This window comes from Peromyscus californicus, unplaced genomic scaffold (genome assembly GCF_007827085.1).
Source record: "Peromyscus californicus insignis strain IS unplaced genomic scaffold, ASM782708v3 Scaffold_21__1_contigs__length_65335640, whole genome shotgun sequence".
NCBI lineage: Eukaryota > Metazoa > Chordata > Mammalia > Rodentia > Cricetidae > Peromyscus > Peromyscus californicus.
The window spans coordinates 41,021,218-41,045,709 of NW_026294514.1; the positions used below are offsets into that span (position 1 = coordinate 41,021,218).

Genomic DNA, 24,492 nt, shown 5'->3' on the forward strand with positions numbered 1-24,492 from the left:
TGAAATAATCACTGACTTCCAACAATATTTTGCATTCTTCAAATGGCTAGGTTACTTCAGACAGATAATCAGCCAATTGGTGATTCCAGAGATACAGGGAAAGCACTACTGTTATTCCTGGAGAGTGAATCGTAACATCACCCCAGGTTTCAAGGATTGTAGTAATAATCTCAGAAAGTAATTTTCATTCAGTATTCATTCACAAGTTTTGATGCTAAACTTACAGTTTTTAAATGTAGGAATAAGCACGCCCTCTTACTGTGCTCCTTCCCAAATACAGCCAAGTATCAATAAAGACATTTAAAATTTTTATTACGTTTTTATTTATGTATTTTTGTGAGTGTAAGGGAAGGTGGGGGTGCCTGCCTCCTGCCACATGTGAGTGGAGGTCAAAGGACAACTTGTAGGAATCAGTTGTCTTCCTTCATCTTTGGTGACCTGGGGATTGAACTCAGGTCACCAGGCTGGATGACAGGTGTCTAGCTGCCAGAGCTAGCTCAAAGGCCCCAATAAAGGCATTTTTAAAGGAATGCTTAACAATAGAGAAAGTATCAACTTAATCGCAAAGAATGCACACAAACCACTGATAAGAAAGGGGATGTGAGTATTCTTGTGTGCCCATATGCAACCATTTGGAAATAGTAAATGATGTATGGCATAAAATGCCAAAGATCTGAGAAGTTTTCTTTCTGGGGAGAAACTTGATCAGCAGTTTCTGGACTCCTCTGCAGTTAGGTACAGTCCTCTGTCTGCTGCTAACTAATGCATGTAAGTCAAACGATGTAAGAAATCATTTCTGAGTTTAGCCACAAAGCCTCCCAGCCACCATGTGCCACCACCAGATCAGGACATTCCCAAGGACCCAGAGAGTACTGGCCCTGAAGCAACTGACACCATTAATCCTTACCAGACACGGCTGCACTGTGGCAGAAGGGGGGATGTGCTTAATGTGTTAAAAACATTAAGATTTTGAAGTGGTTTAATACACTAGTTAGCTCACAGTTACTAACAGAAAGGGACTAGTAACAATGCTTTTACGTGGAAGGAAAAACTGACTGGGAGGGAGAAACAGAAGGCAACAAAAATAGCAAGTTTTGCAGCTGAAGTACTATAAATAAAATGCTATTTAATCAAAATAATAAATTCATTAAAGCACAACTAATACAATAATATAAAGTCACAGTGAAAATAGATTAAAAGCCCATGGGTTATGTCAACAAATATTTCTGGAAGCATGCAAAGCAAGCCAGAAAATGAAAACTGACTTAACAGGCCTGAGAAAGCCCAGACATAAATCTGCTAAAGGAGAATGCCGATAGCGAGCAAGCAATCCGTGAGAATCTAGGAAGATCTGTCACCGGACACGTCTGCAGGCAGCACCGTGGACCCAAAAGCAGACAGCTGTCTTCAAGTTCTGACGGGCACTGTTAGACCCCATGCACACTATGCAAACGTTCCAGTTTTTCCACATTCTGATCAACAGTTTCTAATTATTTGTTTTGCACAGCAGTTTGTAGTTAGCAGCCACCTGGTCAACAAAAAACAGGTGACGCACACTGTAGCTGTTGGCATTTCCCCAATGATTCGTGATGCTCAGCCTTACATCACACGCTTATTCCCATATCTTCTGTGGAGAGGGGTGCGTATAAATTCTTTCCCTATTTCTGTTGTTCTAATATTTTTTGTGGTGCTGAGGATCAAACCCTGGGCCGTGCACATATGAGGCAAACACTGGACAGTATGTCACCAAGCTACTTCCCCAGGCGAGTTAGCCCGGTTTTGAATGTGTTTGCTTGTTTTGGTGTTGACTTTTAGGCATTTACTTTACATTCTATATTATATCAACCTCTTATTAGATATATGAGTTATAAATGTTCCCTTCCATTCTCTAAAGATCCTAGAGACTGTCTTCGTGCATGCTGCTGATGATCGTGGGCATGTGGAAATTTCTAATCTTCATGAAGTTCATTTGCTCTTTTTTCTTTTGTGTCTGTGACTTTGCTGCTCACTCAAGAAACCACCGGCAGATACAAAGACACAAGATTCCCCCTAGGCTTCCCTTTAAGGGTTTTAATAGGCAGGCTTTTACATTTTGGTCTTTAATGATTTTGATGTCCTTTTCTATATATTTAAGCTAAGGTTGCAACTTCATTTTTTGCATGTAAATATGCAATTTTCCCAATATAACTTGAAATGGGTCTTCTTTCCATACTGAATGGTCTTAGCAGCCTGGTTACAGTCATTGTAACACATTCAAAAGTTTATTTCTCGGTCTCTCTTCTTCCATCTTCTGTTCTTGTCCATACAGATCCTTCTGTGGGTGTCATAACATCCACAGAAGGTGGAGCAAGCTTAATTCCTTTCTGTCTGGGTAACTGTCAGCAGATTAAGAAGCATGGACTGCGGGATGAACTGATATTCTTGAGAAAAGAGAGCTTTGACCATGAAAAAATGATAATTATTTCCCTGGCCCACCAATCCACAGAGCCAGAACAAGGAACTTTGGATAAAGAGATCATAGAGGACCTCTCACCCAGGTACTTGCCAAATCGAGTGAGTAGCAATCCAACATGTCCACGTCATCCTGACTGTATTCCCATAATCTTATCAAAGGCCCCATCTCCTCTCTCTGTTTACATACCCTGTATATTACTCAGAGTTTCTAAAGGAATAGAACTGACAGAATAAAATAATATGCATGCATGTGTGTATGTATGTATGTATGTATATATGTATGTATACATATGTCACACAGAGAGAGAGAGAAGATTTAGTATGGTGGCTTATGGACTGTTGTCCAAATAGTCCAACAATGGCTATCTCCGACGAGAAAGGCTAAGGATCAATTAGACTGGTGCTGGTGTCTATGGGAGGTCGTACACAGCTGCCGGTTTTCAGTATCCGCTGGAATCCCGAAGTACGTTCTAATATCAGCAAAGCAAAGCCTCAGACACAGAATAGATGGACGTGTCAGTAAGAGTGAGGGCAAGCAGGCAAAAGCACAGGATTCCCTCTTCCATGTCTCTTTATGCGGTCTAGAAAGTGTGGCCCAGAGTTAGGATGAGTCTTCTGACCTCAGAGGATCCAAATGTAGTGTAGGTGTGCCAACTCAATGTAATGCAGCCAAGAAAAGTCCCTCACAAGTGTGCCCAGCTGCTTGAGTTTTAATTAATTCCAGGTGTGGTCAAGTTGACAACCAAGATTAGCCATCACATGTCCACCCCTTATCAACATGACACATAATCATATCTCCTTATGTCATGCAAAATTTCCAAATGAAAACAATACACCAAGTCATAATTATGCCTAGTGTGATAGAACTATCCCACTGTGTTTCTCCCTAATGCTATCCTGCTCTTCTCTAATCTGGCCTACTGTTGCCAACCGAATTCTCCCCAGGCACACTAAATCACAGCCTTTATTATAAACTCCTCATTACTGTCTCTAAAGATCTTGCAAATAGCGACCTCAATCTCTCTCCCTTCCTAACTTCTTGTTGATATTCTAACTCTGAAGTGAAACCCATTTCAAACTCTCCCTCTCCAAAACTTAAAGGTAACAAATCCACTGTGAGTACGTTAATCTGTCACAGAACTACATACCACCATGTAATTCTCCCCACAAAGTACTCCCCTTCTTCTTTCTGGACAGGTATTAGCTCTTTGATTAATCACTTTGTTATTCTTTATAATGATCTCAGATTCGTTTAACAAATAAACCCCCATCTCCATCTGCCACCGGTCTTAATGTCAAGGAAGGCAGCTAATTCCCCCACATAACCTACATCACAGATTACAGCATCCTACGCAAAGTAGGGTCCGTGACTCCTTCGTAGTACAAAGAAGAAATTGAAAAAGGAAATGATAGACAGGGAAGGAGAAGACAAGTGATAGACACAGGTGGACTAATGGTATTTGAACATCTCCATTTAGCAAACTTCATACTAATGAATCTAATAACTGTCAGTGAATGCTAGAAACTAGAGTGTATAAGTTTGGTGTGAAATAGAATGTTTCTATAACCCTGAAGTAACTTCCCAAGAGATATTTCCAGCAGGATTCATTCTGCCAGAGAAAAATGTTATTTTTTCAGTGGAGAAATTTGGATCACTGCTCTTCAGTCCTGCAACCAAAGTTACTGCTGACAGGAAGGAGAGAGTGTTACGCACACCACCTGCCAGGATCTGAGGGGACCAACCATGGCCGTTGGCAGGGATTCTGTGATGTCCCTGTAGAAGTGCCAGGGACTCATCGAATCATGAGGAAGCATCTGACAAGCCTGAAGTGAGGAGCATGCTCCAAACGAACTGGCCTGAAGTCCTCACAGATGTGAAGTGTATAAAATCGAGGCAGAGTGAAGGACATTTGCATTACTGCAGGATGCAAAGGAGACATGAGTGCCATGTGTGATCTTGAATCTTTGTGGATTTTTCTGCTATTTGTTTTTATATGGATGATATATTTTTATGGCAGCCAAAACTTTGACTTCAGGCAGTTTAATATCATTTAGTTTGGCAGGGAGATCTTTCTTACTGTTCTCAGAACTACTCTGAATCACTAAAGCATCTAAGATTTAAGGTAAAGCCCTTTAAAAGGCCATCGGAAATCAATTTGAGCTGATGCTCAGCATCATTTCTTGCCTCATCTCCTCCTTCCTCCAACCAGCTCCTGCAGCCAAGTGCGCTAATCCCAGTGTGCCCTAATGCTCCGCAGGCGGGAGCTTTCCACCATTTTGTTTTACTTCTACTTCCTTCTACCTGATAGTCCTTCCCACTCCGTGAAACTTCTCAGAAGGTGCCTAGTGCTACCCTGGAATTCTCCCTCTGCTGCACTCAGATGTCCATATGTTAAGACTTTGTGTAGCCTGGTGAAAGGGAAAGGCAAAGGGATCTTAAAGTACCCTGCCTGAAAGGTCAGCTCTGAGAACACAAGTACACACGCAGGTTCCCTCATCTCTCTGGCCCCGGGTCTCCATGAATGGAAATGAAATAATCTACCTAAACGTCACAAAGTTGCCTTGAAAACAGGCAAGTATGTGAAAGTCTCTGTCATACAGGGCAATCAAGAAAAAAATGAGACCTCCAAGCTAGATTACACTTCTTCACACACAACATGATGGTTTATGTCAAAAGAGGGACAAGTGTCGGTCAAGTCACAGAGAAGGAGAAAACCCCAGCACTGTTTAGGAGAATGGCACTGTGGAAAACAGCAGGGTGGGTCCTAAGTAATTTGGACACAGGACTACTAAATTACCCAAAAACTCCATTCTCAGGTAAACAACCAAGAGAACAGAAAGCATGTGCTCCAACAGAACCAAACATTTACAGTAGTATTGCTCAAAATATTCCCTAAGCAGAAATAACCTAAACGCCCACCAATGGAAAAATAGGTACACAAACTGCGGTTTATCCATTTAACGCTACATACCAGTGAAAATAAATGATATCCTGAGGTGCAGACATTGTGGAGGAAACTAAACTACTACGCTCAGGCAGAGAAGCCAGCACAAAGGTAACAGAGCATGTTCTTGCTCACAAGAAATGTCTGGGACAGGTACATTTGTAAAGACGCAAAGTGAATTAGTGGATGCCGAGAACTCGAAAAGATGAAGGGTTGGGGAATGATAGGTAACTATTGGGAATTCCTTTTGGGGGTGATGGAAGTGTTGTCAAAATGAATATGATAACGGTTACACAACTCAGAAAATATGGTAAAAATATTGACTATGCTACTGTAAGTGCATGACTTTGGTGGCTGCCACTTCAGTTCAGCTGTTAGAAAAATAATAGACTCTTCATTTAGAACAAGACTCTGTGTCCCTCTCTCCATTCTATCACTGTAGAAGATCTGAGGACGCGTGTACCGAGTCCAGCTTGAGAGTTTGCAGTAAGCACCCGGAAGTGAGCAGCAATCTGTGTTTGCAGAGGCCCTCCCGCCTTGGCTCGGCCTCCAGGAGACCAGCCCTGCTGCCAGACACATGCATCCTGACAGTCCACACAGCCTGCAGGGCTTCTGGCCCACCTGTCCAGTTCATAAGGGAGAGGTAGGGGGCAGGGTCTTCTCATGAACTACAGAACAGCCTGTCACACGGCCTGTGGAAGCAAGTCTCTTAGCACTATTGAATCTGATGTATAAGACACACTGAATGATATAGAACAATGTAAATTCATATACATGTACAAACTTTCAGAGATTTTTTATAAATGGCAGCTGTATTTTAGATATCAGAAATAAAGTACCTTTCAGCCAGCAATCTATGGGGCATTCTTCAAGAGAATTAATATTAAGTTTGTATTTATTCTAATACTTATACAAAGTCACAAGTTTCCTGGTGGCATTTTCATACACACTGAGTTTGTTAACAGACTGATGACTGACTCCTCTTCTCCATTTCTCTGCCCCCTTCCCATGCACACTGGCTCCCTTGCACCCCAATGCTCCTGCTTGAACTTTCATTACACATGTGTTCTATAACCCTCCTCTTCTTTCTTTCTTAAGGTCTCCCTTTTGTTCACTCCCCTGGGCCCCTTGCTAGTTTCCTGGCCTCTATGCACACTCTGAAATTAACTTTTAGCTGACAAGAGGTGGCTCTGTGATGTTTCACCAAAGACTGTGGGTGCCTTTACTTAATGAAAGGACCAAATTTACCCATTTGTTAGGAATTGATCTGTAACTAAACATTACCTGCCCCACAGACAGATGCCAAGGGTCTCTGAGAGACACGATGGCCCTTGGAGAGGACCATTACTTTTTCATGTGGTTAGAAGGGTTTCCTAAAAATCTATCTATTACCTATTTATCATTCCAGCTTAAGTCTCAGCAAAGCTTCCCCCACAGAACAGAAGGTGGCATGCTCTCTGTCTTCTTGGAGGAGCAAAGGAAACCATAGCTAACACCTGAAAGTGTGTCAGTGAATGACTTCATATTTTCCTGTTACATGTTTACAAATGGTCTTCTTCCTTCCCTCCCTCCTTCCTCCCACCCTACCCATCCCTGTGGTCTGGAACCCACAAGAATCTGCCATAACCCCTGAGGTCAATACACAGATCTGTGCATGCTGTTTTGCTTTCAAAAGCTTTAATTGCCCCTAGAAGTGCATAAGCTTTGGCAAATAAAAAAACACTTTTCCTGACAAAAATTTAATTGAAGACATAAAATTTTATAATCTATAAACATTAACATATTTATGCTTAAACATGTCTAAAATCCATAAATATAAGTAATGTTCAAAGGATAAATTCATTTTCAGTAAAATAATTTCAACCAGTAACATTTGGAACTAATTGCTAACAGAAACAAACCATTCATATGGGCAATGTTTAATATCATTTTTATTGTACTATATTTAAATATGAAACATATATGGGTAAAGAATCTTAATTCCAAAATATATAATGTAAAATATTTTGTCTTGAAATATCCTTACATTTCCATCAATTATGAAAGATAATCTTTTTAGGTTTGGCATTCTTTGTTCAGAGTTATTTTTACCTTCAGAATTGAAAATATTATTGCCTGCTTTTCTGGTTTTTTAGATTATCTGAATAAAGGCCTGAGATTATTTTGATATTCCTGCCTTGTATGTGGGTTGTTATTTTTCTTTTACTATTAAATGATGTGTGTGTGTGTGTGTGTGTGTGTGTGTGTGTGTGTGTGTGTGTGTGTATGTGTGTTGTTACTTTGTATTTTTGAAATCTAGACTATGATGTGTCATTTAGAATTTCTATCTGGTCACATGGGCTTGGGGCTATAAAAGCCTTTTGTTTGGAAGTCCAATTCATTCTCTAGGTTTAGAAAACTTCATGTTAAAATTTCATTAAATAGTCTATGTATTCCTTTTGACTTTATCTCTGCTCCTTCTTCTACCCCATAGACTCTAGGTTTTGCCTCAGAAATGTATCACAGCATTCATGGAAATCTTGGTTGTACTCCTTAACTTCCTCCGTATCTATTTCTAATAATACTTCTATCTCAGCTTTGGCCTCCATTTTGAATTTGTTCTTCAAGGTTTTGTCTGGTGATGGGTATCTCACATGGTTTCTGTCTGATTGACATTGTTTTCATTCACATTTTCTCTATTTGGCTCTTTTTCAAAACTTTAAATTTTTTTGCTGAATTTTTCATCATTTTGCACCTTATCCTCTAACTTGCTGATTTATTCACTCTGGAGATGGTCTTGTCAAGGTTTGGGGTAGATTCCCTTAGTCTATACATCTGTGTTTTAGACTTCTATGTGGCCCTTAATCTGAATTCTTTCTCAGATGTTTCAATTATGTCTGTGATTTTGATTTCTGTTACAGGGGATTTGGGTGGTTGAGTTTAGGTCAAGGTGAGTCATTGTTTTGTGATACTGTTTCTTTGTTGTGTTTTATGCATCAGTTAGGATGGATTTACCTTCTAGATTTGCCTTCCAATTCTATTTGGTTGTCTTGTTTTCTGTGAATCTTGTTATAGGAAAGTTTACATGAAGTTCAGCTGTGGCGACTGAAAAATCTTGTCATTGATTCTCAGCTGGGACCCCTGAGATGATCCTGTCTTGGCAATGTGATAGCATGCCCACCTGGCCACACGTTGACTGCCAGGGTGTCTCAAGGGAGTCAAGTCCCCATCACATGAACCAGCTGGGGCTAATGTCAAAGTTCTAGTCCCACAGTGAATTCTGTGAGAATGGGAGTCAAATCCTGGCAAGATATACTCTAGAGTACAATAGTGGCATGAACGTTATTGGGTAACTACTGATTAGATTTAAGGCCTGCTCCACAGAGGAAATGCATAGGCCAGCTATAAATTTGACCAAGAACCTTTTGTTGAAGATTTCACAGGCCCTAGAATTGAACCTACTATCATTTTGCTAAATGGACCTAGTATCAACCTGCCCTCTCAATACATGTCTCTATATCCAAATATTAGTGTAGCTCCCGGTCCTCATCAGAATAACCTCTTTATGTAAACCTTCAACTATAAGTGGGACATTTATATCCTATACTCTCCTTTCAAAGATCTGGAGCATTAAGGACAAAGAGACATTAAGAGCCAAAGGTGGGGTGGGGTCGGAGGGAGACTGTGGTGAAACAGTGTCTGATGGGTGTGACAAGACCAAGGCTCTCATGAATTCACTGCAGCTGTGGCTGTCTGCCAAGCCTGTCAGAATTCCAGTATGGGGTTGGAGATGTCATGAATCTTCTACTCTGTCTGAGGAGCTGCTCATAGTTGATGACTGCTAGGAGAGCAAGAATCAGTTTTATTTAGATGATTCAATGATTCAGTTTTATTTAGTTTCTGGTAAGTCTGCCATGCTACAGTGGATGTGGACAAGGATAGTACAAATTAGATTCAGTGGGCTATCAAAAAAATAAGAGACCAAAAAAAAAAACCCGCACAATTTTGGGTAAGGATGGTAGGTAGAGGGTAGTTCTGGGAGGAGTTAGAGAAAGAACTGGGGGTGAATATGATCAATAGACATTCTAAGAATGTGTGTAATTCTAAAATAATTACTAAGATACTACATTAAAATAATGCAACACTATAATTACTTCTAGTAAGATTGGTCCTAGGAAGACAAAATTGGTATAGCATGAGAATCAATCAATACTAATAATATCACATTAATAGAAAAAAAGACCTTTTTTTTAAAGTACTTAAACTAAAACCCAAAAGAAGTTCTTCCATCTGATAAAACCCACAGTGACTATCATATGTAATTGGGAAAGACTGAAATCTTTTCCCTAAAATTGGGAAGAAAGAAACTGGGTGATTCTACCAGTTTTCTCCAGTGGTGTACTACGGGATAAATCAGACAAGAAACAAAAGTCGCTCAGAATACACAGGAACAAAAGAAATTTGTTCTCCATATGGTATAATTTTGCAGACATAAAATCATAAAGAATGTTCTAGGAGAGCAATAGACGAATTCAGGAAAGCTGCAGGATAGAAGATCAATACAAAGAAGTAAACTGTATTTTAATACTAACAATAAACAATCAAAGAATAAAATCAATAAAAATTACATTTACAACACCATAAAAAAGAACAGTCTCAAGAGATATGACAAGAAAACAACAGACCATATGGATATGCACAAAAATTTTTCAACAATCAGTGAACTGAACCAAATAGCACATTAAGAGAATGGAATAAAATCATCAGGTAGATTTACCCCCAAGAATACAATTGTGATTCAGCATAGGGAAATCAATCAATGGAATGATTACAGGAAAGGACAAAAGAGGTAAAACTATAAAGCCATCTCCATAGATGCAGAAAAACACTGGATAAAGTCAACATGGGGGAAGGGCTTGTTTTGTTTTATGTGGGAAGGGGTTGGTGCACAGCAGTGGTAGGGAGGTGGGGTGTGCAAGTGTTCAGAATGTATTAGTGAAAAAGACTCAGAGAAAAGTAAAATCCCCTTAACCCAGGAAGAACATGAACTTAAACTTAAGCTAGCATCCTACCAATGGTAAGATGCTTGAATCTTTCTTCATAAGAAACATCAAGCAAGCTCTATTTCCGTTATTGTACTGCAGACACAGGAAGAACAATTAGGGAAGAAAGATCAGCAAAAATCAATCAAACCTCAAATAAAGAAGTATAAGTACCTCCTACAATAGATGACATGATTGCATGTCTGGAAACGCCATGGAAGTATTCAGAGACATGGACTGAATAAACACATTCAGTAAATTTACAAGGTAGAACATGAACACACAAGAATATTTGTTTCAACTTGATAACAATAATACCAAAATAAGTTAAGAAAACAATTTCATCTATAATAGTACCTAAAACACAAATTGCCCAAGAGCAAAATTATTCAAACAGATTTAAAAAAAAAAGTTAGCTGAAAACTAGAAAGGAGTGCAGAAAAAAATTAAAGAAAGCCTAAATAAATTGAAAACATCTCATCTTTATGGATCAGAAAACTCAGCACTAAAACACAGTATTTTCCAAAGCAACCTACAGATTGAATTCAACCCTATCCAAATTACAAGTTATTTCTCTCAAAAAAAAGCCAGTCCACGAATTCATATGAGTGCTAAAGGGTCCCAATAAACAAAACAGTCTTGAAAATGAGGAGTAAATTTGAAGAGTTTACAATTGCTAGTTGCAAAATGGATTACAAAGTGGTGCTGGTAAATGGATAAAAATACTGTTTATGTTTCTTTTGCACTGATTTATTGCACTAGAATATTGCATATTATATTTGCATTTGTTTAATGCAATAGAAACTGTGACTCCAGAAATGAACCAATCTTCTATGGTAAATTTAGTCTCAAAAATGTTGCACAGACTCTTCAAAGGAGAAAGAAAAGTCTCTTCAGAAATGGTGTTTAGAAACCGGATAACATATTCAAAAGAATAAATGGAACTCCTGTCTTGTGATATATACAACTCATCAAACATGGATCAAAGACTTAAATATAAGAGCAAGAAACGTAAAATCCATAGGTAATATATATTGATCTGAAATTTAACAATAAATTCTCAGACTTAACACTACAATTAAGAGCCACAAAAAAACTAGATAATGTAAACAATATATGGATGCTGTGGCCTGAGACTGGCCCCAGTGTCCTCTAATGATTGTCCGCAGAGTGGCACAGTGGAAAATGTTCACATCTCTGTGATGCAAGGCTTAGTGGAAGAGCCCTAAGTCACTGAGGTCATGAGATGCTTTCTAGGGACCAGCTGAGTCCCTTCTAGAGGGCTGTTTTAAAAGGATAAGGCCTGACCTTGCCTTTCCTCTCTCTGCCCTTGTTCAGGCTGTGGGCGTTTGTTTCTATTTACCTCCCAACCATTATCATCTGCCATCCATCACCTGACAGAGCCTGACACAACCCTCAACAGAAGTGAACTGACTGAGATGCCATACCACTGAGCCTCCAAGACTCTGCATAGACTTTTGCTTTCTTTATAAAATTATCTTCCTCAAATATCCCACTATAGAAACAGGAAATCAACACAAAGGACAACATGAAGAATGTGAAAAATATGGGCTGGAAAAATGCCTCAGCAGTTAAGAGCACTTGCTGCTCTCCTAGAGGCCAAACACGAGTTTGCTTCCCAGCACCCTTCAGGTGGCTCCTAACTGCCTGTCACTTCAGCTCCAGGAAATCAGACACTATCCTCTGGACTCTGAAGGCATCTGCAAGCATGTGGCATACATTCACAAAGACATGCAAAAACACACTTAAATAAAAACAAACCCTTTTTTAAATATGTGAAAATGAAGCATATAAAGTGGAATGAAATATGTGCAAACCACCTGCCTGACTTCTAGATAATCACCCACTCAGAATACTCTAACTTTTAGGCAACAATAACATAATATTTGAATGTGAAATAATGAAAACACAAGGCAGTTTAATATGGATGAAGGATTTGAATAGACAATTCTCCTAAGAAAATATACAGATGGCAGACAAGCCCGTGAGAAGCTGTCCAATGGGAGTGACTGACAAAAAGCACAAACTCAAACCACAGTGAGATCCTACTTCAGGTCTAGCAGGATAAGGTTTTAGAAAAAGAAGAAAGGGGAGATTTACTCAATGTGCCACATTGGAAAGAGGGACAGGGATCCAGTGACCCTACCCCCATCTTTGGGGTCCTGAAGTGAGATCAAAGTTTAGATAGAGAGCCAAAGAGATGCACACCTGAGCAGTCAATCTGTAGTCCTGCTCATTGGTGACCCATCACTATCTGGGTTTCAGTCTTTCTGTAAGGTGCTCTGACAAGCGGTTAACACAGTGAAATCTCTTTCTAAGAGGCAACCTCCCCTTCTGGCAGGCACCTTATCCTTCTCTCAGCAGGAGATAATTTTACCCAAAAAGCAGAATACAGAAAAGGGTAGCAAATGTGTGGGGAGAAAAAAAAATCCCATTTCTTTCAGGAACATAAAATGGCACAGATACTCTATAAAAGTTTCTCAAACATTAAAGAGATGGAATTACCATGTGTGACCCAGCAATTCCCCTCCCAGGTACAGAAAGATGATAAAGAGAATGAAGATACATACAGAAACAGAAAACTAAAACAAGCATGCTTCCACAGCATTATCGCGAACGAAAGGGTGAAACATCACCAAACATTCATCAACAGAGAGGCAGACAAGCACTGTGTCAGAACATTCAACCATGAAAAGCAGCTAGTGACTACTCCCACCACATTCTCGCCACTACTGCACAGCTGGCACGTCTTGCAAGGCCAGTTGTTACTGTAGTTTGCAACAGTCCACAGCTGGGTAGGACTGCTGAGGACCTTTCTTCCGTGGGGGTACACATAGAACCTACCAACACTAGGAGGAAGCTTTCAAGATGATACCGGCTTATTCCTCTCATCCTAGGACATAGCGTCAAATTCTGTGGGCAATGAAAAACAGTGGCATTGACCTGTAACATTTGGGGAATCGAGGGAACCCCCACTGACCAACAACTTGAAAAGTAGCCTACATCTGCCAATGGGCTTTAATATTGCCTCCCTGTGAGCGTTAGGAGAGATAACCTCTTCATAGGTAATCTCAATTTATATCTCATAGGGTGTGTGTGTGTGTGTGTGTGTGTGTGTGTGTGTGTGTGTGTGAGAGAGAGAGAGAGAGAGAGAGAGAGAGAGAAAGAGAAAGAAAGAGAGAGAGAGAGAGAGTCACTTTTCTAATGCTGTGAAGAGACACCACAACCAAGGCAACTCTTATGAAAGAAAGTATTTAATTGAGACCTTGCTTGCATTTTCAGAGGTTTAGTCCATTTTCATCATGGTGGAAAGCACTGTGGCATGTCCAGGTGTTGCTGAAGTAGCTGAGAGCTATCTCATTATCTACAGGCAGAGAAAAACTGGACCTGGCATGGGCTTTTGAAACCTCAAATCTCACTCCCAGTGACACATTTCCTCTAACAAGGCCACATCTCCTAATCCTTTTAATCCTTTCAAATAGTGTTACTCCTTAGTGACTATTCATTCAAATACATGAGCCTAGGAGGGCCATTCCTGTATTAAAAAGTTTCTACACTAGTAGGCTTCCATCAGGCGTTTTCAAAGGTCCTTAGTGTAAGTTATCCTTCCCTGTTCTCCCTCCTCTACCCTGTGCCCTCATTCTGCACCCCACTTAATCCTTACTATTTCAATATTGCCCTTTTACTCTTTATACTACCTAAATTCTATCCCCTTTTCCATGAAAGCCCACTCATGGCCCTTTACTTAGTTTTCAGACTTCTATAAGTACTCCAATTTAAACACACATCTAAAAATTCAAAGCTAGCATGCACATCTGAAAGAAAATACACAGCATTTGTCTTTCTGGATGTGGGTTACCTCACTTAGAATGATTATTTCAAGCTCCATCTAGCTACTTGTGAATTTCATTTTTCTTTGCAGTGGAATAATAAATATTTCATTATGTATATGAAACACATTTTCATTTTCCATGCATCCATTGGTGGACACCTAGTTTGTTTCCATTTCCTGGCTATTGTGAAGAGAGTAGCAATGAAATTGGATGAGGAAGTATCCCTGAAGTAGAGTCCTCTGGAAGTATGGTGGATCATATAGATCTATTTCTAGCCTCTTGAGAAACCTCTACGCTGATTTCCACAGTGGCTATACTAGTTTCCACTCCCACCAGCAGTGAAAACGTACAGTGAAGTTTTTAATAGGACTCCAAGAGTTCCAGAAACAAAAGCAAGAATTGACAACTAACAATCTTCCACACAACAACATTAAAATCAATGAATTAAAGAGACAAACTAGATTTCTCCATGTGATCTGTCAAGTTTGTAGTGTCTTCAGCAATAGCCTCTTTCCATCAAGTTGTGGAGAATAGCCAGCAGCACCACTACCAAGAGCTGCAGTGTTGGGGGTGGTCTCTGGGACACCTCTGGCCAACAACTCAAAAGATAACCCAATCCTGGCACTACCTAGAGCTGCAGTGTTTGGGGTGCTCTCTGGGACACCTTTGGCCAACAACTCAAAAGATGTAATGCACTCCTTGCACTGGAGTTTTATTTGGTACCTTATGATATCTACTTGGGGTACTGTTTTCCCCCATTATATGATGATATTTAAACTGTTGTAATATATGTACCTATTAAGAATATTCTACATTAGTGGGTTTTCAAAAGGCCTTTGCTGTTAGTAGTCCCTCCCATATTCCCTCCTCTACCCTGCCTTCCCATCCCTTATTCCTTTTAACCTCCTCCTCTAATTCCCTTCTTATACCCGTATTACACTGTACTTTATTTCCACTTCATTGGAAATTCCCCCCTCAAGTCCCTTACTAGCCATCTAACCTTGGTGCCAAATGGAACTCACATCTCTAAACCTCAAAAGCTAACAACCACATATGAGAGGAAATGTGCAGTGTTTGTCTTTCTTGGTCTGGGTTACCTCATTCAAGGTGATTCCTTCTAGCTAAACTTATTTCCATGAAAACTTCATAATTTTGTTTTTCTTGGTAACTGAACAATATTCCATTACATAAATGTACCACATTTCCATTATCTACTCGCCAGTTGATGGACATCTTGCCTAGGTCCAATTTCTGACTATTATAAATACAGAAGCAATGAACATGGATGAGGAAGTATCTCTTCAGTAAGACGTAGAGTCCTTTGTGTATATGTTCAAGAATGGGATGTCTAGATCTAGCTAATACTCAACTGGAAGGCCCACCTCTACTGGATAGCATTCACAGTGCTAGAAGGTGCTCTATACGATACCAAGGAAGGAGGGCAATCGTCAATCTCACCCAGCTATGAAGCCTGCAGTCTATAATAATGACCTGCCTGCAAGACATGCCCACTGGTGCAGCAGCGGCATAAACGTTAGGAGAGTAACACATCACTTTTTAATTGAATGTAAAGCTCCCTGATGAGATAAAATCCATCCTTTATACTGATAATGAGGCCAAGAAACTGTGACTAGACAGGTTATAGGCCTATGGCAAAACTTACTACTAATATTCTAATAAAAGGGCATAGCAATAAAGTGACATTCTGATGTGCTCATAGATCAGTACATTGCTCAATTTCATCATGGAAGCTTCTTCTTGCACTAGGTGGCGATTACCACAAAGACCCCCAACAGGACAATATTCAGAGAGTGAGAGACTTCGGAGTATTCAGCTCTCAATGTCTTTAACACTGCTCTCCCTTCAAGGTCCAGGGAACTACATGGAGAGTGAAAAGATTGTGGGAGCCAAAGGTGACTGATGACTCTAAGCAAGCAGTTTTTTTTCCAGACATGACAAGGCAAGTATAAACTCACTGAGACTATGACAGCACGCACAAGACCTGCACAAACTCAACTGAGACAAGAATCCCGGCACAGAGGAGAGTAGACACAGAGCCCCACCCTTGGCCAAGAAGCAGTTCACAGTTGGTAGTTTCTATTAGAAGGAAATAAGTTTTCTTCAATAGAGTGACAGTGGGTACATCCAACGTACTCTAGTACAGGCCCCATGCCCAGAAGTTGACTAACACAAACCAGACTCCACGTTTTTCGGGTTTGTGTGTGTGTGTGTGTGTGTGTGTGTGTGTGTGTTTTAAGAGAGTGAACAAACATGAAGTTGGGTGGGTGCTGGGGGGGAAGAAATAAGCAAAGCCACACTGAATTCTATTTCACCTCAGCTGCAGTGGGTACCACCAAGAGAAAAAAATGCTGGCAAGGATGTGAGGGGAAAACCCTACATCCAGTGCTGGGAGGAAAGTTAATTGATGCTGTCCATGTGGAATTTTCTTTTAAAAAATTAAAAAATACAACTTCTGTATGATCCAGTCTGCTTCTGAGCATATATTCTAAAGAATGAACTCAGCTTATGTTAGCAATACTTGCATACTTATGTTTATCACAGAACAATTCATACTAACCAAGCTATAAAACTGACCTAGGTCCTCATCAACAGATGCATGGGTCAAGCGCTGCGTTTGTTTATACACTGTGAAGCTATGAAGGAGAATGAAATTACGTCATTTGAAGGAACATGGAATTGAAGATCGTCATGTTAAGTGAAGTGAACGGGTCCCACCAAAACAAATACATCTCTTCCTTAGTATGTGTGGAATTGGTGGGGAATGGGGAGAAGAGTGGGACACTAAAGGGTGGATTTCTAGGGGTGTGGAGGGGAGGGGACTTAAGAATGTACGAAAGAGCCGGGCGGTGGTGGCGCACACCTTTAATCCCAGCACTCGGGAGGCAGAGCCAGGCGGATCTCTGTGAGTTCGAGGCCAGTCTGGGCTACCAAGTGAGTTCCAGGAGAGGCGCAAAGCTACACAGAGAAACCCTGTCTTGAAAAACCAAAAAAAAAAAAAAAAAAAAAAAAAAAAAAAAAAAAAAAAAAAAAAAAAAAAAAAAGAATGTACGAAAGTTCTAAACCAGGTGGGGTCCCAGTACTGAGAGGTGAGGTGAAGTAGATACGGGTCCCAACCCCAATCCTGAAGCTATCTCCAAATGATACTCTCTCTCAAAGGAAAAATTTGTTTTCTCCAATAGTCTCACTGGGCATATAAACCACACTTAGGGCAGGCCTCTTGCATCACAGTAGATGGCCAACATAAAACAAACTCAATTATCTCTTTGGAGATTATTTAATTTTTTCCCTTACAGATCTTTTGCTTATGTATTATGGTTTCTGACTTTGTTTTAATGGATTTTCTGTATATGTGAATATGTGTGTCTCAGTGCCTGTATATTTGTTTCTTATGATTTTCTTTGGCTCTTTTTAAAATTAATTAATTACTTTATTTATTTTACATCCCAGCTGTAGTTTCCCCTCCCTCCACTCCTCCTGGTCCCTCCTCCTCACCCCACCTCTGCTTCCACCCCCGAGTCTACTCCTCCTCTGTTTCTGTTCAGGAAAGGGCAGGTCTCACATGGATATCAACAAAACGTGACATATCAAGCTGTAGTAAGACTAAGCACCTCCTCATGCATTAAGGTTAGACCAGGCAACCCAGAATGAGGAGTAGTGTCGTTTTGGCTCTCTTTTTTTCTATTTATTTTCTTGCTTTGTCCTATTCTTTTTTTTTTTTTGTCTTATTATTTTTATATACCTATTTGTATTCTAATGAAAGAGAGAATGAAAGGGCGTAGATGTGGAGAGAATCTGGGAGGAGTTGGGGGAGGGGAAACCATAGTCAGAATATATTATATGAAAAAAATATATTTTCAATTAAAAAGAGAAAGTAATAAAGGGATGGGTGTGACCTAAATACATCATATAAATATTTGAAAATGTCCATGAGACATCCTTTACTTTGTATAATTTTTAATATTAAAAAATGTTTTGAATTTTGTTTTCAACACATTTATTTATTTATTCATTCATTCATTCATTCATTCATTTCCCATCCCAGCCACAGTTTCCCCTCCCTTCTCTCCTCCTGGTCCTTCCTGTCACCCTCCTCCACTGTTCTCACTCCCTAATCCACTCCTCCTCCGTTTCTGTTTAGGACTTAAAAACTACAAAAGTCCATAATTATTCATGCTAAAAACCAAACAGCTGCTACATTATAGATGCTATATCCTGTTTTCTACATTTATTCTTGTATATTACATATTGAAAGAAAATAGATTTCTCTTTGAACATTTGTATTAAAGATGCTAAAATAAAACTACATCTAGTCAACTCCTTATTTTTTCGTTCAGGCCTGATGCTGGGGATTGAACCCATGATCGCCATCCAGCATGCTAGAGAAGTCCTCTACCACAATGCTACCCCCTACCATCCATTCTCAGTGTTAAATCTGAAAACAAAGAGATGTTATACAGAAAGTCTCCAAATAGTTCTCAGCATTTATGTAATTTAAAACAGTAACCAGGGAGAGGACTCATTTATATATGTGGCTAAGCCATTAGGTTGGCTTGTTGAAAGATGTCTTGGCAACCATTAGGTTGGCTTGTTGAAAGATGTCTTGGCAAGTCAGGGCATACATTAAGACTTACTTTCTACATTTTTATATTTTTACATTTAGCTTCAAAGTAAAAGACATTAAATAATCTTATGATTTGATTAACAAATTCAGTTATATGTACCTGGATATATACTTTCAAATGTCAGTCCTCAGCAATGGTGTCATTGAATGAGCTAAAAATTCTATCAACTTTTTAAAAAACTGCCCAATACAGTCTATGAACATAGTCCATGCAGGCTTTAGACACTTGGTGGTGGCTGATGGCATTTCCCAATATTTTTATCCACTCATCATGCAATGAAATATTGCTACCAAAATGGAAAATAAGGAAATCCAGTCACACAGAGATGACTTCAAAGAACATCACTCTGCTCACCTTGGGGTGCTACCAGAGTTCTTCCATTCTCCTGACACCAACCAGCTGGCTGGACATAAGGACTGTTAACATCACACCTGCCAAAACAGGATTCTGTGTTTACACTCACAGTACTGGATTTCAAGGGAAGACTGTGCTCACCTAAATCACCAGTTTTAAAGGCTGATGAACCTTTTGGCTATGGTGTACAACTGACAAATGTAGGACTGCAGGAATGAATTGGGCCATTATAGCTGATCCTTATTCTGGCCTATGAGCACATAGCAGAACCACTACTCTGACTCCCACTGTCCTCCCATCACCATGCCTTCCCCACACTCTCAACACGAGGCCAAAATAATCCTTCTTCCTTCCCATTGCTCCTATTGAGATCCCATCACAATCACAAACAGGGAATAATAGAGAATCAAAGAGCAATGACCATGCTGGATGTAAAGAGGTCCCACAGGGCTAGCACTTCAGTTACCAGGAGCTAGAAACAAGGTCAAGCACAGCACTTTAGAGTGGGTGACCAAACTTCTTACTTTCACGATTTTCTTATATTTGAAACTAGAAAATGAAGTAGGGTGGAGCTAACACAGAGCTGACTATACAGGTGATCATCGAGTAAAGGTCTTAGTCAGTCTGTTCCATCCACTCTGACTACTAACAGGGCCAATTGTTAATAGGAAACTCCATATGTGAACAAGACTGCTGAGTAAGACCCAAGACAGCTACATTCTTCCTTTTACTTTTCAAAGGATCTGGAATAGTCTATACAACAATGACTCTATGTTCTGCTTCTTAGTTCAAAGGAGAACACCAGACCCTCATCGGGTGCATGAAAGATTATTTTTGCCACTGCCTATTCCATAGTTCAGGTTTTTTTTTTTTATCCAGTTAGACCTCTCAATGTGCGCAAATCCCATTTAATGGCTCCACAGCACACATTTTCTCTACTCCCCACGGGCTTTCAAATCATTCACTCCCATTCTCCTTGGATCTTTTGTGTGCAAGGCTGAGTTCAACAGTTTTCAGACCCCACCCCCCACCATGAAAAAAATCAACTCTGCAACTTAAGTTCCCCTTCTCAAATCCATTTCCATTATAAATGAGATAAAATATAAGAGCAAGAGCAAGCCCTGAGATGTTTCCATTGCTTCAAGAGAGACACTGCTGAGTAACTTCATAGACGATAGGGAAAAATGGGGGGTGGGGTGGGGTGCGGAGGGCAGTGCTCTTCAATTCAACAATCCATGTGGAAGAGAGGCACCAAAAAGTCAACTGATGAATTTCTGATGTGTGTTATGGTAAAGACGGTCAACACCAGAAAGATGAATTCCGAATACTAAATACAGATGCAGGCAAAGCACATGCATGCTGATGTCTCACCAGTAATCAAGGCCATCATCCCAGTCGTCCAAATGCACTCGTACACGGTCTTCCACGATGTCTGCGATGGTCGCCACACATACCAAGCGAGGGTTCCTTCTGTCCACAGCCTCCAGCTTCATTCCGACCTGAAGCTCCTTTGGCACTGGCCCATTCTAACATGGCACCGGAGTGGCGGAAAGACACAGAATCAAACAGGTCAACCCATGGTACCAAACTACTGTGGGGATGTCTATGACACTTAAGAACTAACAAGGTCTACACAGTATCAACACTTATTCACCTGACTCGGGAAGGGAAAGGCAGAGGCTCCCTCATTTATAACAAGGACTGAGGACACAAAGTTCCCAATGGCTTTCCATTTTAGTTACATAAGGAAGTTGTTTTTCCTTTATCATCTTCATTTTGCCCTGTTTGGTTGTTAGAGTAATGTGAACGGATTCTAAGATTCAATGTTTAACTGAATATGGTTACACCAGATGATAAATGTATCATCTACTCCCTGTAGGCTAATGAAATTTCCAAATACCACTATTTGAAAAGTGGTAAAGATTATGCTCTTTAACACACACACACACACACACACACAATTGTTTAATTTGATAATGGAATTTAAATCTACTGTTTTCTCAGTGTTTAAAGACTGTATTGTACAGATACAAATACAAATGACTTTAATGCTTCGATGTGTCTAGCAGAAAATATAGATTATGGTTAAATGTAACTCTACTTTTTGTATGAAATAGCTATAATTAGACAGCATTGGAGCTTTAAGATACATATAATACTGGAGACTGGATAGAGGATTCCTTTGTCTATCTCTTTATCTTTCAGTGGATTCTATTTTTAAGGCAATCTCCTATCAGTAAAGTCCATTTCCTTGACATACAAATCTACGAGGGACATATAATAAATATCTAACATTAACATCAGATCAGGAAAGTGTAACTTATTTCAGTAAAGTGTACTAGGTTTGGGACCCTCAGTAGGTAGGGCCCAGCTGGGACACCAGGCAAAGGAGGGAGAGGGTCCCTAGGGGCCAGAGTTCGGTCCTGGCTCCTGTCCTGCTTCATTCTCTCCCAAAATGCCCACTCACGACTGAGTACAGAGAATGGCTGAGCATTGAACTTTCATTCTACTCTGAAGGCTCACTGAGTTGCTTAGGACACAGAAGCACGAGGGGCCTCCTCTAACCAAATCCTAGAACAGCATCCTTGGATCTGCCAACAAGGCTTCTTCCATTTTCATCATTCTTAGATACATCTCTGCTACGCATGTGACAGAGTCTGTCTGGACTATTTATTCACTTCAAAACACCAAAATTAAGCTTAAGGAACTAACTTGTTGCAACATAAAGGAAAAATTATCCATAAAAGTATTTTAAATAAGTCTTAGTGGGCTTAATTTAAATTAACTTTTCTGAAGTATTTAATTGCAATGATAAAGGAGAAAAATGAAAACAAACAAACAAACAAACAAAAAGCTATATGCCCAGGGGAGACTATGATGAATTAAGTTAGGAAAGGTAAAGGCAATTAAGACATTTTGTAATTTATTAGGTTTACAATATAACAGCATATAAAGCAAATTTTAAGAAACTTAAGCTTAGGGAAGAGTGGGATTTACAGGAAGGAAGACAATACTCACAGGACTTCTGTTTCTGAATAATTTCTTAGGAGCATTTTGCAATCTACAGGCCTTCAAATAATCCATCCAAACAATTTTATCTTTTCTATAACCTAAAAAAGGTACACATTATTCAAAATATCCACAAGACATCATCACATATATTTTAAATATATTATTATTCCTAGTTTTAATCTTCTGCTATATATTCAGTAACTCCTTAGCTCTTCACAAATGATTTATATTAAAATCTCCAAATTGTTCTCATGTTGTTTAAATGTCTTAAGTTCAAAGTCGTGGAGTGTGGTTTCCATAATATATATCAGTCCCTACAGATGAATAATATCCACTGAGATACGGTGTTGCCCCCTCCCCTGCCCTAGGCTTTTAAAGAAGGGCAAAAAGAGTGAGACAAGAGTCCCAGAGTGGTTGCCATTCACCAGGAAGCCAGGTCACAAAGACCAAGAGAGGTCCTAATGCTTTAGTAGTTGGGATGGTCAGACACTTGGGAGAGATTAGGAACCCCTTCACATTCCAAAGGTCACCCTGGGATCAATACCCAGCACTGCCAAAATTCAAAGGCCATTTAGCAGGTCTAACTCTCTGTTCCCAATCTTTATAAATTACTCGGTAAAAGTGTCTTATCTTCCCATCCATGGGACCTGTGTGAATGAGAATTTCTAGAAAGAAGTCTATGTCTGCACAGACTGTCTGATTGGCTCCTTGGGATTTTGGTACTTCGGGGAGGTTGGAATGTTGCAGGTCCAGAGGCTAGTTACCTTATCTTGGGGTAGTTCTAACAAGCTGGAATAGCCATTCCTTGCCCCCTTCTGCATCAGAACAAAAACTCTGTAACTAATAGAAACCTTTTGGACTCTATTAACTTAACAGGCCACTAGCTTCTCCAACACAAAAGCTAAAAATGCCATCAGATAGCATCTTGGCCCATAGAAGAGCTTCCCCCATCTTGCTACATTTACTCATCTTCCCCCATCTCTGATTTACTCATCAATGCACTTTAAACTTGCCCTGATTTATGACTTTCCTTGTTCTGTAACACTATTAAAATTTCATGAAATTGTTTCCATATTGACACATGGAATTGGAGGTAACTTAGATATGTGTTCTTAGGCCATGGTCACTCAAAATGGCTTCAGAATAAACTCTCTTATTCCCTTTAAGGTGAGAGATGTGATTTCTGCATTGACACCTGAAGTGGCCCCAGTTACACAGGATCAGTATTTTCTTATTGAGTCTACAAGCCAAATTCTTTGCAGAGTTCAAGACTACATTTACACATTGAGCTTTACTTTTCTACCATGGTTCTCCACTAGTCTCCTCGAGTTGGCATCCTGTCCAAATACTCCCCGACTCCAGGACATCAACTCTTGCCTGGGAGGTCAAGCTGCTTTTTCATTTTGTTGAAGTGTTTGGGATCTTGTGACTTCAGAGAGGCCTACATATTCATCTGAAAGAGTACCTTGGGGCCTTACTCAGTACTTCCCTGCTGTAGAATAATCCTCTTGTACACTGTAAAGATTTGTCTCTTAAATTGGTTTAATAAAATGCTGATTGGCCAGTAGTCAGGCAAGAAGTTAGGTTGGCAAGCCAAACTGAGAATGCTAGGAAGAAGGAGGGCGGAGTTGAGGGGACACCAGCCAGCCAGCCGCCTACCAAGCAGGATGTGTAAAAATGAGGTAAGAAGCCATGAGCCACATGGCAAAGCACAAATAAAAATATGGGTTAATTTAAGTGTAAGAGTTAGCTAGTAACAAGCCTGAGCTAATGGCCAATCATTTATAATTTATGTTAAGCCTCTGAGTGATTATTTGAGAATGGCTGTGAGACAAAGGAAAACATCCATTTACACTTCCCTTCTCTGAAGGATAGCCCATAGAGCTTGAGACTTCATATTTTTGTCATTCAATATTTAGTACCAATATATACTAAAGGCTTCATGATGTCTATTGGATGAATGAGACCACTGACTGTCACCAGCTCGCATCAAATCCAGCAATTCAAAAGACTGCCTTCAGCCCCAGGCATATGCCAAAGAACACCTGAGTCGATTCCTAAGAAGAGGGAGACTGCACACTCAATCCAAATGTGCTGCAGTTACTCAACAACCTAACACTCAATCGGGAAACAATGCACTGCCAACGGTTGTCCAAAGAACCTAGACCAAGGCCTCTCATAGCAATAAAGGATCAACCTTAACTGCCTG

The 24,492-nt window shown here is 40.0% G+C and overlaps 1 protein-coding gene across 2 annotated transcripts in view; it reads right to left on the minus strand.

Moving 5' to 3' along the window:
- Window positions 1-24,492, minus strand: part of L3mbtl4 (L3MBTL histone methyl-lysine binding protein 4) — a 448,777-nt gene that overhangs the window by 260,696 nt on the left and 163,589 nt on the right. For both annotated transcript variants that reach the window (XM_052750167.1, XM_052750168.1), the window contains 3 exons: window positions 22,290-22,381; window positions 20,643-20,797; window positions 19,272-19,348 (listed from right to left, as the gene is read on the minus strand). In XM_052750167.1, the coding sequence (XP_052606127.1) occupies window positions 19,272-19,348; window positions 20,643-20,797; window positions 22,290-22,381 (324 nt within the window). The remainder of the gene's footprint in view (window positions 1-19,271; window positions 19,349-20,642; window positions 20,798-22,289; window positions 22,382-24,492) is intronic.